This window comes from Falco cherrug, chromosome 3, assembly GCF_023634085.1.
Source record: "Falco cherrug isolate bFalChe1 chromosome 3, bFalChe1.pri, whole genome shotgun sequence".
Taxonomy (NCBI): Eukaryota; Metazoa; Chordata; class Aves; order Falconiformes; family Falconidae; genus Falco; species Falco cherrug.
In genome coordinates this window covers 42,510,890-42,528,386 of record NC_073699.1, presented here as the reverse complement: position 1 = coordinate 42,528,386, position 17,497 = coordinate 42,510,890, and the positions used below count along the sequence as shown (strand labels likewise).

The window sequence follows — 17,497 nt, the reverse complement described above, 5'->3', positions numbered from 1 at the left end:
CCAGTGGCTTTCAGAGTTACTCCCGTCTTTTGTGCCTAACCATTGTGCAGTTATTGCATATTCAGGGAAGGTGAATGTATTATTTGTGCGTTGAAACAACTTTCCAGCCTTGAAATATCAGAGGAAAGCCTTATCTCTGAATGTCATCACAAAGCCCTTTAGATCAGATTTTTTCTTTTTTACTCAGTCCAAGAATGTAGCAGGAGACAGGGGGTTTCTTGCTGTGTGTGTAGCAGGAGCTCTGAACACACCTGAGGCCAGGAGCATTAATCTGATGACTGAAGATGTGGAGTGTCTTACACTTTATGCTGTATACATTATGAATAGTGGTGCTTTCAAGCAAATTGAAGTAGAAACACACACGCAAGCTTTGCTTGCACTTTTAAGCTGGTGTTCACCATTAGGCTTTATTCTTTCTTTCAACAGAGGACAGTTATGGGATGGATGGGAGGGCTAACCTGCCCAGTTTCACTGGCGACATCAACTGGCAAGGACTGGAAGACTTGTACAGTGTGGATGAGAGTGTATATGAATACAGATACAACTATAGACTTAGTCTGGCTGACTGGACTAATTACTTGAAGGATGTAGATAGAATGTTTGCACTGCTGAACAGTTACTACCAGCAAAACAAAACAGACAAGGCTAACACTGCTCGAAGCAATGGGGACAGGGATGAATCATCCACACCGTTTACCTTGGTGGAAATGACATCTGCTGAAGATTCGAGTGGCCTGCCTGCAGAAGAGCTACAGCTTATTGTGCCAACGGACTTTACAGCCCTCACTTTGAGCACGGTGAATTTAAATCAGGAGAGGAAACTTGAATTAAACAACGATATTCCTGAGAAAAGTAGTCTGAATGACGCACACTGGAGAAATAATCATCAAGCTGAAAAATGGATGGAGAATAAAGAATCTGACCGTTTTGATATGGATTTCAGTGGAAATGGTTTGATAGAGTTGGAGTCCCGGCATAGCTTCATGCTACAACCCATCAGCATTCCTCAAAAAGACATTCATCAGGACAGTGATGCTGTGGAAGATATATTTGAAGATCAAATATATCTTCCCATAAGGTCCGATGAACCTCTTGTTCATCAGGCTGTAAACGTATCTGTTAGGGATTCATCTATCAGCACCCAGAAAACACGAACTTCCCCAAAAAGAACAGAACAGAGTCTTGCAGGGGAAACTTCCAAAATCCTAAATGTAGAAGGCAGTGCCTCAGCTCCACTCTCCTTCAATTAGATCAAGTTGTAAACCATTAAATAAGTTCTCCTTTTTCTTATTAGCAAACTAATAAAGGTAATCATGACAACTGACATTCCATGTTTATTGTAGATATATTTTGCAGCTATCGAGCCCAGTTCAGTTTTTGTCTGTGTACTTTTATTTTTTTTATTCACACACACATAGTTACACAGTAATTCTCCTCACTGGGAAGCAAGATTTCCAGTTTTAAATGAAAAGAAACAGTGTTCCAACTTTCAAATGCAATAACACATTCTCCAAAAGCTAAGAAATATTTCTTTGAAGAGGATGTTCAAGTTACTTTCTGTTTCCAAATGATCCCACCATGAATGACTGTTTCAGTCCACCCAGTCTTTCTGCATAGTATCTTTTTCATAAATTATTTTAACCACTGGAAATTCATAATGTCATGCTTTTAAGTAAAATGCACTTTTAAAATCTGTATGCCATACCGTTTATGAATCTAACACCTTACAAGTTGTTAGTTTGCTCATTGTCTCATGTAATTGTGAAACCAATAAATAGATTGACAGGAAAGATAAACAGCATGGATTGTGGAAACAGACTCTTTGAATATTATTTTAGCAAAAATATTGCATGTTTTTGTTATTTTAATTAAATTTACTCTCAGAAAGGTATGGCTAATGATTGTTAACTGTAGAAGGATTTGTTTAAATTGGATTGTTTCCCTATATGTTGATATTGTCAGTATTAAAAATCCATGAGGTTTTTTGACTTTTTTTTTTTTCCTGATACTGGTAGAAAGGTTTACATCAATACCTATGTGTTATTGTCACCGCATCTGATTTTTATTATCCTGAACAATATCTTGAAAGCATTGTTACCATTTTGAGACTTTTTGTTCTGAACAGGCATTAAAGGGAATGATAAAAACATAGCAGATTTGCATTATTTTAGATACAAAAGGCACATGAGGTAAAAAAAGTAGTTTAGATAATTTTTGTTGTTATAGTCTAAATTTTTTCTTGAAATTTACCAAACATTAAATTTTATAAAGTATGATACAAAAATTACTTTGAAAACCTGTACTGCTCAGAACTTAATATCTTCCCTTGCTTTTTTATCAATTTCTAAATAATTAGCACAACACCAACAAAAGAGAATTACCTCAAATAGATGTAATTCCATAGTGTCCAATTCACGGGTGTGTTTCCTATCTGTTACATGTTATTTAGTGTAGTGAGTATTTTTTGGCTATTGCAAGCACTGCAGGTTAAACTTACATTCATTGTATTGTATTTTAAGTTGAAACTTTTTTTAAAAGAGATTCTTCTCGTAGGATTTTAATAATTTTAAGAAGCAGTCTTTTTGATGGACTCTGTAAATATGTTAAAATTACTAGCTCTTTATCTGATGTATGTGTCATGGGCTGATTGATAGAAAAACGTATTTATGGTCATGAATGATGTTATTTGTACATAGGTTTTAAGTTACTAGGACGCAGACTGTGTTTTTAAATCTTGTATAATATTTCTGTGATACTTTTATAGTACAATTCTGGCTTCGGGAAAGTCTAGAAGCAATATTTCTTGAAATAAAAAGTGTTTTACTTTACCTGCTTCAGAGAAGTCCAGATGATCCAGTTTTCCTCCTAATTAAGATTTATTTAAAAAATATGTTAACAGCTTCAGTTTTAAGAATCCGTCCACATTTTAAGCAATGGGTAATGAAATAACACACTACATTCTGTTAGTTATAAATTATTCCTGGAGATGTGAATAATATATATTTTTTGTTTAAGACATGCTGTGATTATTGTTTTTTAATTCCCAATTCATCCAGTCCTTTCTTCTTTGAAGTCAATGCACTGAGCTGCACAACCAGTGGTTCCCAGAAGTAAAGCAATGTTACACAGCGTCACCCCCTGCTTTGCTGCTTTACCTCCTCCCTGCAGCAGGCTGGATGCACAGGGCTTTTCAAGAGCGGACCACAGCTCTCTAGTCAGGAGGAGCGTCTCCTTGCACAAGAGTCATCACAAAAGGGAATTTGGTTTCAAGGTAAACTCTCTCTTACTTGCGCTCTATGTTTGTTCGGTGGCCTGTGAATAAGATTAGCTTCATAGCTAAAATCAGCCTTGGGAGCTATGCTTCTTGAACTCTTTTTTCTCCTACACAGTCTTTGGACATTGATGCTACTGCAGACATGAAGTTACAGGTGATGTTTGCGGGAATCAGGAAAGCAGATCAACCTAAGTGTTCAAAAGACAGTCTTTGCCGTGCTAGACAGACCCCAGAGAGATGCCTGCCCCTGGAAAGCACACTGGCAAACACAGGACATATTTCAAAACAGGCTGCGGAACATGCTGAGCCAGCAAGTCTGGGAGGACTTTAAGGACACAGGCAAGTGAAGCAAGGTCCCATATAACTACCACACATATCTCTGTGCAGGGAATTTCCAGCACCAACCACATGCTCCATTCCTTGAAAGTTCACTTCTCTGAAAGAACCAAGCAAGATACTTTCTCTTAATGCTCGGGTAAAGCTAGAGAAGGGAATGGTGCAATAGTGTAGTTCACCCGTTCACCCCACTTGTCCTTCCTCCTTATGCGAGAGCTTAAAAATACTCACTCAGGAAATGGAAGAGATCACATCTCCCTCAGCTTGAGAGTGGTCAGGCTTCCTTCTTCCAGGATAGTGCCCAGTCTACTGTTCTATCAGAAGCTTACATAGTGCCCTGTCTTCTAAACTAGGTGGGAGCCTTTTTTACAGCTGTCTTATAGAGGAGCATGGAGGGAAAAAATATGAGAGAGACTCATTCTGTAGCCAAAAGGTAGAGACCAATGGGTTCTTTCCCTTGCTCTCTAGAAACATGCATCGAATATAAAACCAGACCAAATGAAAGAGACCAAAATATGTCCTATCCCCAAGTAAGTGTCCTAAGCAGTGTGTTGCTGCCCCAATACATTTTCCAGTTCTTTCTGTGCAGTACTTCTTGTCCTATAGCTGATGCAGTTGAGTCATAAGCACCTGGCATGACTGTCGGGGAGCTCTTACAGGCATTAGGCAGTTGTAGGCTCCGGAAGAAAACAAATGCCTAAATCTGACTTCATTGGCAAGCGCTCCTCACAGCAGGCAAGGGGAGGGCTGCCAGGAGGACCTTCTTGGCTTTTTCTGATCTGCAGAACAGTGGCAGGTGTTTCTGTTTTGGAAGGGAGTACATAGTCTGTTACTTTCTGAAGAGGGCCTGGAGCTGGACAAGAATAACTTTAAGGTTTGCACAACTTGGGAGCTGCCAACGCTATGTGAAATGTTTCTTCTGGGATTTAAAAGAAGGCAGCCAGTGCTGCCCTCACACCCTTGGATGGTGTGAGACACTTTCTGAGACCTCCTACCAACCGAAAGCCCTCAAGCAAAGCAAAGATGGGTAATGCTTTGCTTCCAGGACGTCAGACATGACTTAGTGCTGTTATGGGTAGGTGAATCCTGTTGTTCCTGAGGTGTTAGTACACATAGACAGCTATAAAAAAAAGCCCATTTGGATCACAGCATCATTAAGTTCAGTCACCCCTAGGTTTGTATGACAGTTGAGTGAAGGTTTTTTCAGAGTGCAGGTGGACCACCCCCACTCTCCCCACCAAAACCCCTTTAGATGCCTGCAACTATCTATATTGGAAGTCACACAAGCGCAGTGGGAGAGGATCTGCATGTAAAACAGGGCGGAGAAGCCAAGAGCTGCAACAGCCGTATCGAGGGAGAATCTGCTCAGGACTAGCCTTGAGGCCTGAGCACGCTTGGGTGGCTGGTGCCTGCTAGGTGTGATGCTGTAATAAATCTTCCTTCTTCAGTCTGAGCAAAAACAATCCTGAAAAATCAATTTTTCACTGCAGCAAGTGGGGCACAAGCCACAGAGACATTTCAAAAGCCTATGTCCCACCTGAAGGGACACTATCACAGCCTGAGGCACCTCAGAGCTGCCTGGGGTAATTACACTCCCGCTCAGGCAGCAGCTGTCAGCAGTGCAGAGCTGCACAGCAGCCTCTCCTCAACCCCTGCACCACCCCGCTGCGCTTCCAACCCTTGTCAAAGTAGCTCATTTATTCAGTTTTCAATTAACAATGATACCCGTGTTATGCTAGACATCTACTGATGATAATTTCATCCGCAGCATATTCCTGGATTTAACACAGGTGACATTCAGGGGATCTGCAAGACACCTTTTTGTGTGGTTATATGTACTGGAAATGAAACCAGGTAAGTCTTACTTTGAACGTGCAAGTCAGAGAGGATTTGAACCCCACAGATTTCTCACGTCCGTGAAACCGTAGCTCCTCCCTGGCTGCACATATCCCGGGCTGAAGCTGCGCTGCTGGCTGGGGGCTTGAATCTGGTAGGTGCTGGGCACACCACCACAGTTTCTGACTGTGGTCTGGAACCAAATGCACTCAGATGCCTCAGAAAGGCAAGCCATGGCCTGAATCAGCGCAAATTCAGCTGCCCCATGGCAGCAAAGTTTTGTCTGGTCCTTGCTGGGGTGCGGGGGCTCATAGTATTGACAGTACATCAAGCAGCGAGGAAGTTTTGTAGAAACAAGCCACAGCTCATCCAGCCATGAAACATGCACTACAGGTCAAAACAGTTAGAGTATAAAGGCTCAATAATGAAACTTGTCTAGAAAAATACATTAATACATTCAACTTCAACCTGCTGTTCTTTTGATCTTGAAAAACCAGGCTGCCTTAGGACAGAATTTCCATCCATGGATACACCTATACTTTTAAATTAAAGTGAGTCCAGAGAGCAAAAAGACTTGCTCTAAAACCAAATTATATGAACAAGGTCACATCCACACTGCTTGACCAGGCTGACCCCATCCATGTCATGCAACACTTAGCCCTGGGTCTCCCCTTGGCTCTGTGCTAATGTTCCTGTGGACTCAAAATACAATTTCCATTTGTTTTCATTTTTAAACATCTGTGGTAATACAAGGCCTGTGTTGCAACCACTAGAGCTCTTGTGGTGTGGTACCGTGGTGTGTGCTGCAGCCCCTGCGGTGCTGCATGAGGACACGGGGGTCCCTGACACACGCAGCCTGCTGTGCTGGATGGCTGCAGGAACGGGGGGAACCAAACCTGGTTCAGCCACCTCTGACATGCAGGAGCTCTCTGCGGTATAGCCCTTCCCCACAACCACACAGAGGCAGTTTGTTGGTGTGGTCCAAATCAGAGCCAAGGAGTGAACTAAGGACTAAGCAGTGTGGACATCAGGAGTCCAGTCCTTGGGTTCATGCCCTGGCCCTCTTCTACTAAGCAGCATAGATGCGCATAGACTTGTACCCTATATATTTTTTCCCACTGTCAACATCTATTTCAAACAGATTTGTATTTCTTAGCATATAAGTAATGTTGATCAAATTTAGCGCTAGAGGAAAAGGTGGAATTTTACAGTTTATTTCTGCACGATAAATACTTAGTCATGATTCCATGGTCACTGACTTCGGTGGAAAGATTTGGTTTTGTCTGACCCTGTATTAAAAGACCAAATACATCACCACCTGATCCAGAATGACTGCAGAGCTACCCACGTAACTTTTGTGTTGCTTTTTTTGTTAGAAACAAAACACACATAATATGCTATTTTTTATTTCCAAATATCAAGTATTCAAGAGTTTGTTTTGTAAACACATGTTTACAACAGATGCTGACAATAGATTTCATTAAATGATGTGTTACACAGCTTCAAAATTATTCTAAGCTCTGCTGAGAAATAAATATCAATTGAAAAACCCCACACAGGAGCCTCAAGTATGCAAAACAAACTGCATAAACCAATTAGTCTCTTTTTACCACAGCACAGCACCCACACACTCATACAGTCAGACATACTCTACAACTTTCCTTAATACTCTACACATTTGCTTAATAATGAGTTTTTTAAAAACTAAACAATTACAGGCAGTGTGCCCACTCCATGCTCCTAACATACTACCCGGACTGTTGCTGTTCTGCCTAAATTATTTGGTAGAGGTATGCGCTGCAGCCAAGGGCAAAACTCCTGTTTGCTCAGCTGGGGAAAAACATGGGTCTTCTGTGAGAAAGGCCTTCACTCAACCATGGATCTCATTAGCTCCAAATTATTTGGGGGGTTTTTTTGTACCAAAACTCAGTTACAAATGATTTAGTATATTATTTTTTTTGTTTTGAAATTTCCCTCCACGGTTTCAAATACGGAGTTTGTTACAGAGGTAACATTTCTGACCTATAAGCTGGAGGTGTACCTCTTAGTGCTATTTAGGATATAGATGCCTCCACTGCATGAGCAGCCCAGGCACAGTAACACAAAATAATTACCTTTAAGAATTCAAAATGGAAGGGAAAAATTTTGTCTTCAAGATTTTAAAACCAAACCCTTCTGTTTTAAACCGTAGCTCACTTTAAAGTGTACCAGATTTGGCCTTTTTCCATTGCTAGAGGTAGAATTTGCTCTTATTCTACTCCTCTTTTCCTGGTATTCCATGGAAGAACATTAATATTTCAGATCTCAATCCTTAATTTACTTCAAATGCTTTACCAATGCTGCTTGGCTACGGAGTCCCAGAATTTAGCCCAGTGTTTCTTGTCATTACTATAGAATTTATTTTCAGCCTCTGCTTAAGCAAAGCCACTAAATAAACTAACACGTTACAGCAGGATGAATACATCCCACATGAGATTTCTGTGGTCTGTATAGCTTTTACCTTAGCTGTTAGCGCTGGGCCAGATCCTATACTGCCTCCTGAATGTACTTTCCCACAGAAGAGCTAGGTAGGAATTGGCCCACCAGGAACTATAAACACTGTCTTTGCTGGAGCAGTCCAGACTTTAAGAACAAAAACACGTGCAGTCGCATCATTGACATGCCTTGAATATGTCATTTAAGCCATAGTGAACACATCATAAAATACTTCAGTACCTACTAGCACCACAGTGTTGTTTAGTCATTTGTCCAAAGATTATCCAGCTGTCTCACTCTTCCTTGAGGTGACCAAAGTTTTGGATGCTTTTTGTAGCCCTTCATGAATTCCACAGCTTTTCATCTATTCTATACCATGAACAATACATTGTTACAGGATAACATTGTGACAACTGGTTTGAGACAGAAAAAACAAGAAAATACAGTGCACACAACGGATAATGTAATAATTAGAAGAGTAGAATGGAACCTGAATAAAAAAGCATCTATTTCACAACACTTGAAACCAAGAAAGGTTTGGAGCTACGTGGAACTTGCAGAGCTATGCCTGTGTTTAAAAGGCTGTATTGTCAAAAGAAAACAGCTGATCTGAAAGACTGGAAGGGAGGTTGCTAAAACCTACAGTTATTAACTGTAGTTAATGTAAGGGATATGACTATGGAATATGCACAGTGTTAACTGTCCTCCTTAATTTATGTAGTCTATTCCGTGGAAAGGATAGGGAAGATTTCCTTCCTGAGGATCAGGTAGGCTTTCAAACCTTCGGGCACATAATAACATGCATTCGTGATATTCACTGTAAAGAAGACAAATCATATGAACCCTGGCCATACCTAGTCCCCACACTGAGGGCTCCGTATCTCTGCTCTGCAACAATGTTTACATGTAACCTTTTTGAACTGTTAATTTGTAAAACATGATATTAAAAGACAAGCAGAAGACCCTAATTCTATACCAAAGAAAGAATCCTTTCCACAATGTCGACTCTCCATCTTCTATGCACTCCAAAGGATAAAAATGTCTATAAAAAGTCCAATGTGTGAAGAACCTGAAATGTGTTGATACAAGTTTAACCTACAAGGGGCAAACACTCTGCCCAAAGCAATGCTGATTCAGATTGCAGTCCAGGTAAATCTCTGTTACCAGTTGTTTTAAGCCGCTGGAAAGCAACCACAGCTGGATGGCTTCAGCTGGGGGAACCCAGACACTGCAGCATGAAGCATGGCATCTCCTATGCCATATAAAAGACACGTTATTGAGAAAACAGAAAAAGATAAACTTGTTTAGGAAATATTTTGTCTTTGACCTCCAAAAACAGTGGTAGTAACCAGTGAACAGATTATAAAAGCTAAACAAGCACCTGATATCGCTTAGTTCACACATGCTTGCTAAAGCGCCAGCTTGTTAACATCCAGCCCAAGGTACTGGCCCAGTTCTTCAGCCTCATCATCAGACCGATGAGGCTGAGAATCTGGCTCCAAAATAGCAGTAAGACACTTTGGACCTATCTATCATTCAGTTTTATGTCAATATAACAGCACAAAGAGCTGTGGTATTACACATGCAGAAAGTGTAGTAAGGCAGCAATAATTCAGGCATTTGAGGGGAAAACCCGCAAGAACAGTACAGAAGGTGCTGACCTGTCTCCCAGTCATGCTGTCTGGAGTTACACAGAGCGGGCAGTGCCCTGCTCCATTTGTGCACGATACTGAAAATCTGTCACCTGAACCTCTAGGTCCAAATTCGGTGAAAGGGTACAGTCTGAACCTACAGCATTACTTGAGCAATTTCATTGGCTTTAAGGTCAGAAAGATGCCTTTATGTAATCTCTCTCCCCATGTAATGTTTTGGTTTTTTTTTTCCCAGCCAGAAATTAATAAAATAAGTGAATGGCAGGAAAAGCTAGAATTTATCTTTGAGTATGTCCACAAAATATTTTGATTTTGGATTCTATTTGAAAATAAACACTGTACTCCATTGTCACATATATTAAGCAGCCACATGTGGATGCCACAGGGGAGTACTCAAGTGCTACTTCGTGCTATTCTGGTTACAGTGATCACCAAATCCATGGGGAAAAGAGCTCATCATGGAAATTACTTTTTGGGTAGAGGAACTCCTTTTTGAATGCAGATGAGATTCAGTCCAATACTTACATGCATGCATTATTTTTCAGTGCATTATTTAAGTATATAAACTTACCCACATATTTAAGTGTTCTGCTGGATCACAGCCATAATGAATGAATAGTTAATGTTATGAACTAATAAGCTATATTTAAAAAACAGAAAACATCTTTTTGAGAACAGTCAAGTGTTTGTAACTGATTTAGGGCCTTTCAGACTTAGATTTCTATTACCTAGGAGTAGATGTATGTCTCTCCTTCACTTACAGAACAGCAAGTTCTGATGAACTGCATGTTAATGCATGCACTTTTAAAGATACAACAGCTGGTCAAAGAACTGAAATATTAAATTATGAAATATATGCCAATTAAATATAAATGGCACCATAATATTCAACATGTTTCTTGCAGCTGTTCACACTGTACTGAAAGTATATAAAAAGCCACCAGTTCCAAATTATACCATACTATATCCAGAATGCTCATGAGGAAGAAGGGGGACCCAAACCACAGGGCTTTTGCCTAGAAGTGGAGGTACAGAGTCCCACTCTCCATCTATTCCAGCCCCCAAAAGATCTATAGACCATCCTGAGGGTGCTGCGCTCATAAGGACCGAAGGCCATGGCTACACCCTTTCTGAAGTGTTCCCCTTTTTGAGGAAACAAGGATGGGTGGGAGGCTAAGCAGGTACAATGACCTGTTCAGTCAATTCTGTATGTTTGAGCTACTTCTCCCCTCATGACCCTCACTCTAAATCAGGAATAACTGGTGTAAGAGGAAATTAGTCTGTCCTTGCAATGGCATGATGGCGCTTTGTGGACTTGTAGTTAATTGCCAGGTTTTGATGCTCCGTATTATCCCTGGCTTGTCAGCTGCGGGTAGATGACTTGAGTTTCCTACCAATAGTAGCCTGTGGGCGAGCAGGATGCCTGCTTTACCTTTTCTTGTACTCGCTGGACTTTAGTGTTTTGGGGTAGAGAGGGAAGGTGACAGAAATTACTAGTTAATGGAATTTTATCTTTTATGGTCAGAGGATTTCACAGCAGGAAGACAGTATGGCCACCTTCACTGGGTGATAAAAGTTCCTTTTTTCTTCTTGCGAGTTCGATCACAACTACTGCTAGGGATGCACACAATTTCTCTGGCAAGTCTGCTTCCTTCAGCAATAAAAACTTCAGAACAGTGTTTGTTCAGCAGGTCTCAGTCCATATTTCATTCAATGTTGACAGTGTTGAAATTGACTTCTCCAGGAAGTTGATGTGTTTCCCCTGCATACCTTTATTGGCTTAGTTTGGCCTGTTAAAGCTTACTCACAATAAAACCTCCTTTAGGAATCAATCAAAAACTGGCCAGAGTTTGGGTTTTCTTTCTTTCAGAGGATGCTGATATAATTAAGTGATTTTGTAGAAATATATTCATCTTGTCAACATTATCTATAGCCGAAAATCCTAACAAAATTGTTTGAAAAGTAATCAATTATTTTTTGCTTTGCATATAAATTTGAAAGGAAAATTAAAAGGCTATTGAAAGTATGTAAACAAAGCTTTTTCAGTATTTCCTAAGTGAACATCTTTCCTGCTAGATTCCAGTTTCCCAAAGATTTCAAAAAAACAAATATTTTTGGAAGCTGAAGTGTCAGGATTTCCTAAAAACCAGGTGGTCTCCATTCTAACAAGCTCTGAATTCCCTTGAAATCAGCTCAGAAGCAGCAGCAGTTGCAGATGTGTCACTTCTATCACTCTCATTCTTTGCCATCAGTGTCAACTCCTGACAGTCCTACAAGCCTACTCTGTTCTCCCTTGTTTCTCACATGGAACAGGAGCACACAAGGCATGAAATAGAATAGATCAGGATAGATGATTCATCTTCAGCCTTTTACAATTCCCTAAATGCTCTGTTTCTGAGGTATTTGAAAAGATTGTTACTCTTCCTCTCACCCCATGACAATTTAAATGGGCTAGTGAGTAAAATGGATGGGTGATAGGCTACAATTACATTTTGTCCTGCTACTTTGCCTTAATTTCTGCCATAGCAGGAAATCCCTGGTGCAAGAGGCATTTGAGACTGGAGCAAAAGGAAACTTTTCTACCATCTATTCTGATCTTCTATAGCAAAAAAAAAAAAATATACCAAATACCTTTGAGCCAAGGAAATTCATTTCTCAGGATAAAAAGTGTAGAAGCTAACACCTTACGTGGCAGATGCTGACTGAGGACGTGTTGTATCTGGTGACTGCATAAGAGAAAAAAATATTCTCAGGCTTGACCCCAAAAAGCTACTAATATGTACAGAATATCAGGAGGTAATTAAAACAATATTACTCTATGTTGTAATTGGGACTAGAAGCATCTGAGTTTGCAGCCAGACAGCAGGAATTGTTACAAGCCACAAAAATGGACTGAGACATTCTGAAACAAGCAGCCACCACTTCAAGCAAGGGAACAGCCCCGTGGGTAGTCCCACGTGCTGGTCAAGAGGAGCCAGGAAACAAAGAAAGGCAGCTGACAAAGGAGGAGAGGGAAATCTACTCTTCCCAGGGCAACTCAATGGATGCTAAGGAGAGTACTGCCTTTAATTTCAAGGACTTGGTTCCATATGTGTGATCAACTTACAATTATAAATTAAAACTAAACCAGGAATAATTCTGTTCAAAAATATGTAGACATTCTGCTCTTTCCTATTTATTTTCATGCAAGCTCTCTACGTGGCAAAATCCAAACCTGACTATCACTGAGTCCTCTTTTAAGAGTGCTTTTAATTTCCTAAACTTCTAAGACTTTCCCTGCAGGGCAAAAATACAGCTTTGACTTCCTAGCGTCCACCTGAAATCATTCTCTGCCCTTTGAGACATCAGTACATCATAAGCATGGCACTACAAAGCCTTCAGAGCAAGAAATGAAATGCCAAGTACATTTGATTAGAAAGTCTCAGCATCTCCTGGGGAGAAAACACACTACGGTAATTTGGAATAAGCAAAGGCCACATCATGTCCTGTGGGTCCACGCTTGCAGGCAATTTCTATTCTTAGCTCTTTCCCTGGAAGGGCAAAGGAGAGACAACTTGCCCTTTGCCTTCATAGAAGCTTTCATAGAAGCTGAGAAAAGGAAAGGTGGCCACGTGTGAGACAATTCATACAACCAGGACCTCCAGGCATGTCCCTCCATACTGCCCAGCACTGGGCCGCAGGAGGGGCAGAAGCGGAGCAGAAATGAGAGGGAGCAGCCAGCGTGCCCTCCCCAGCTGTCCTCAGCGGCAGGGAGCGCAGCATCCCAGCGGTGCCAGGAGTGGAGCGGAGAGCCTTGTAGCAGGCCACATGGTGGGCGGGCTGCTTGCAGCCCACTTGAAGGGTCTCTCTGCTCACTCCTGCACCATGCAGTGCATGGCCCCAGCCCCAGCCCCACACACTGCTGGCTGCAATGGGCCCACCAAGTCCCAGGCGGCCACTCAGAAAGAAAAGGAGGCCATTAGCTCTCCCTTGAGATTTTTTCACTGAAGCTGAAGTAGACTGGCACACATTTCTGAAGGACAGCCAAGCTCTTCCTATCAAGCTATAACTGGTCATTTTCTTCTTCAGGAAAAGTACAGATTTGGCGCTAGTAACAGCTACCCAAACAACATTACAGAAATATGAACGTATCTGCTCTGGTACGTATGTATGATTCCTACACCTTATATGTTATTATACATTAATACTGAAGTTTTTTACTCCAAGCATTATACTTTCCTAGACTTTGTGAGGAATGACTATATCCCATCAAATGAAAATTAATGCACATTTTGACAGGATAAAGATATTACAACTCAACATTTGCAAATGTTACCTGATGCATAACTTTTGTATGGCTTAACATGTTATTAACAGTACTTTAAACCTTATGTTCTTTTTTTAAATTAATGCTTAAGTCTGAAAATAGCCCCTTTCAAATTCAGTTGAAGTAATGTCTTTAAAAGCAAACTTTAAACCTTTAAAATTTTAATTGTTTGCTGCACAAACAATTATCCAAATAAGTTGCATAGTTTAAACAAGTTTGGTTGTGCTTTGTAGCAGAACTCACAGTAATTACTCATCTCTTAAAAATACGATTTGCAGATATGAAGTTGACAATACATTTAAGCATTTTTGTGACATCTAGACATCAACGATACGAGTTTTTGTCACTCTTCTGCTGTTCATAATACCTCACCCTTACATTGATATTAGATCAGAGCATGGACGTTTAATGGACACATCTGAAATAATTACAAACACAATTTTTAAAACTTCATTGTTGGGAGAGGAGAAAGAAGAATTTGGGTTGGTTTGAGGTATCCAGCCCTCAGGAACATACTGTGGTTGTTTGCATTAAGCTTTGTTGGTTTTATCACATGTTACATTTAGATTAAAAATAGAAGGCACAGGTGTTTTACAAGGCGCCATAATTAGGTCAACCAACAAAACTAAATATTACATTACCAAGCCAGGGGTCTATATCTCAGCAGTGACTTCTTCCAACACATTTTCATTTGAAGAATTTATTGCTTCTGAAAAAGGGCCAGGGTATGTCTGTGCTATGCAGTTCATTCCTTGTGCCACACTGATGTCTCCTCGGGAACTGAAAGTAGGGCAGGATCTAGTCCGTGCATAGTTTTGTTGGGGTCCAGCTTGGCCAACCATCTCACTCACAGTGTTCACCGGCGAAGCCCTCCATCTCCGTCTCTGCAGTTGCTCTTCTTTACACTTAATGGAATACCAGGCCAGGAAAATAAAGAAGAATCCCACGAACTTGAGAGCAGCTGCTAACCCAAAGTAGACAAAACGAAACGAGGTGACATCGTATTCCCAACAAGATCCTTGTACGCCGCAATCCTGTTGCCAAAGCATGCACGTGGTGTCAATAACAGCTCCAAAATAAATTGGAGTGGGAATGTAAGCTGAAATAAAAATAGCAACAGAAATAATATGTGTTAGCATATAGTGGAAAACTTCTAAAGAAACTATATGCCTTAGCCAAACAGTGTAGGTTGAGAATTTTTGAGATTTCTATATCACTGTTCTCACATGAAATGTCAAACATGGAAAACTGGTCAGTCGATCTTCCCACCAACACTACTTATCCCCCACACAAAACATACCACGAATGAGAAAGAATTCAAGCAAATACAATGCAGCAGCACCTTACAACAGGTAATCACTTCAATTTACCATTCCCAGACAGCTCTTCTAGAACTATGCGTCCCCCAAAAGAAAATTCAGTGTTGCTCTCAGGAAATAAAATATGGGAGAGAAACAAAATACATTATCTCCAGAGCCTTACTTGCTGATCATTCACTGCCCATGAGCTGGGAAAGGGCAAGGGTTGCTGTTTAGATTACGGAGAAAAAGCTCCAATGTTTCTCTTACTGGAGATTGCTGCGGGCATTTCGGGCGAGCGGGAGTCAGATTCAAATACTCACAGAGTTCAAGATCTGATCCGTTTATTGTACAAACCAGGTAGACTTTTATAAGGCATTCTATAAGCGTGCAATAATGTGGTTGGCTATTTTACAAGCGTATAATAATATGATTGGTTAACAATTGTTTACTGGGAAGATTTCTGTTTTCTGCTTGTTCTGGCATGTAGGCTCCTTTCTGCGGTTTCCCAGCTCCTCTTATCACGTCCCGTTGGCCTTGGTTTTGAGCAAACATCTGCAATTTGCTCCTTTTTCTTCATCCCACTGTTCTGGCCGTAACCTCGTCTTATTTCTTCAGTATTTTTCCACTTGCTTCAGAGTTCAGTATAATCATTCAATACAGCAAGAGCCCCAACACCTCCCCCTTTCTTTTTAAATACAGCATTAATACTGCGTTCCACACAGCTCTGAAAACATTGTAAAAGGCAAGGCACTAAAAGTAACAAAAGAATAACAAACAACAATATAGACAGACCTTGTTTCAATAAATCCCTCAACCACCCTCAATTCTTGTTGAGGTAAATAAATTGATACATTTAAACGGTAAATCAACTGTTGCAAAAAATACATATTTTTAACAAGTGTAGTATTCCACCAGGTACAGTTATCACTAAAGCCAAAATTCGTGTCATTATACTTCTTATCTAACCAACCCCAATATGATTGATTTATAGCCGTATAGTTTACTCCCAAAGGCTCAAAAGCTAGTTCAAAGCAGAAACGCATTTCTTGTAGGTGACATCTGAAGCACTTTTTTTCCTTTTTTTTTTCTTTTTTTTTTTTTCCTTTTTTTTTTCTTTTTTTTTTCTTTTTTTTCTTTCTTTTTTTTTCTTTTTTCTTTCTTTTTTTTCTTTTTTCTTTCTTTTTTTCTCTTTTTTTTTCTTTCTTCTTTTTTTTTCTTTTTTCTTTTTTTTTTCTTTTTTTTTCCTTTCTTTTTTTTCTTTTTTCTTTCTTTTTTTTTCTTTTTTCTTTTTTTTTTTCTTTTTTTTTTTTCCTTTTTTTTTTTTTTTTTTTTTTTTTGGGGGGGGGGAGGGGTTTGTAATCAAGTCCGTATTTTTCCTTGAGAAGCTTAAGCTGTTCCTCTTGTTTCAGGAGAGTTTCCAACTCTGATTTGTCGAATAGGTCCGTATTTCCCAAATAAATCATACATTTCCTCCGCTGTGATTTTATACGGCAGGTTCCGAATATAAAGGATCCGATTGACCTCTGGGGGCAGCCAGATGTTAGCTCGCTTGGCCGCTTGCATCGCCATGGCGCCGATCGGAGCGGGGGGGTGGTGGAGGGGGGGTGCCGCCTTGGAGAGAAACCGCGGCCGGGACGGGGCCTGCCGGGCCGCACGCCGCCGCTCGCCGCTTGTTCCTTTTCAGGACACCAGGGTGGTAATTGCGCGACCATACCCCGTACAGCTCGATACGTGCGAGCCAAAGTCTTTACCCCCTTAGTCCCAACTTGCACAGATTCCCATAAGTCCTCTCCTACTTTCTTCCATGTTTCATTATTATATATATCTTGCGTAGAAGCAAGGTAACCACGGCGGCAACTCCAACATAGCAGATCAACTACTGCCTGCCGTGAGACTGGCGTTTCAGTTTTTTCTGCCAGTTTCATCAAACTGTCTACAGTTGCTTTTTCCACCACTGATGCAGTGATTCCCATCCTGCTTAAATTCCCTGACTCACCGGTCAGCCGTGCACGTTCCGCCTTTCTTCGGGCGCCCAGCTCTCTCTCCGCTGGCAGCAGGATCCTCGCCGGCTCCGCAGCTCGTAACACGATCCTTAATGAATCTTCCTGACTTTTAACCGATCCTGTCGACCCTCATCGGATCACGTCGGGGTCACCAGATGCTGCGGGCATTTCGGGCGAGCGGGAGTCAGATTCAAATACTCACAGAGTTCAAGATCTGATCCGTTTATTGTACAAACCAGGTAGACTTTTATAAGGCATTCTATAAGCGTGCAATAATGTGGTTGGCTATTTTACAAGCGTATAATAATATGATT

At 40.8% G+C, this 17,497-nt stretch overlaps 2 protein-coding genes across 5 annotated transcripts in view; one reads left to right on the top strand and one right to left on the bottom strand.

Annotated features, from left to right (window-relative positions):
- SULF1 (sulfatase 1) overlaps window positions 1-2,828 on the top strand; it is a 127,967-nt gene extending 125,139 nt beyond the window's left edge. For all 3 annotated transcript variants that reach the window (XM_055705312.1, XM_055705313.1, XM_055705311.1), the window contains one exon: window positions 427-2,828. In XM_055705312.1, coding sequence (XP_055561287.1) covers window positions 427-457 — 31 coding nt within the window. In that variant the 3' untranslated portion in view covers window positions 458-2,828. The remainder of the gene's footprint in view (window positions 1-426) is intronic.
- A 4,008-nt stretch (window positions 2,829-6,836) lies between these two features.
- SLCO5A1 (solute carrier organic anion transporter family member 5A1) overlaps window positions 6,837-17,497 on the bottom strand; it is an 84,852-nt gene continuing 74,191 nt past the window's right edge. For both annotated transcript variants that reach the window (XM_055705314.1, XM_055705315.1), the window contains exon 10: window positions 6,837-14,978. In XM_055705314.1, coding sequence (XP_055561289.1) covers window positions 14,533-14,978 — 446 coding nt within the window. In that variant the 3' untranslated portion in view covers window positions 6,837-14,532. The remainder of the gene's footprint in view (window positions 14,979-17,497) is intronic.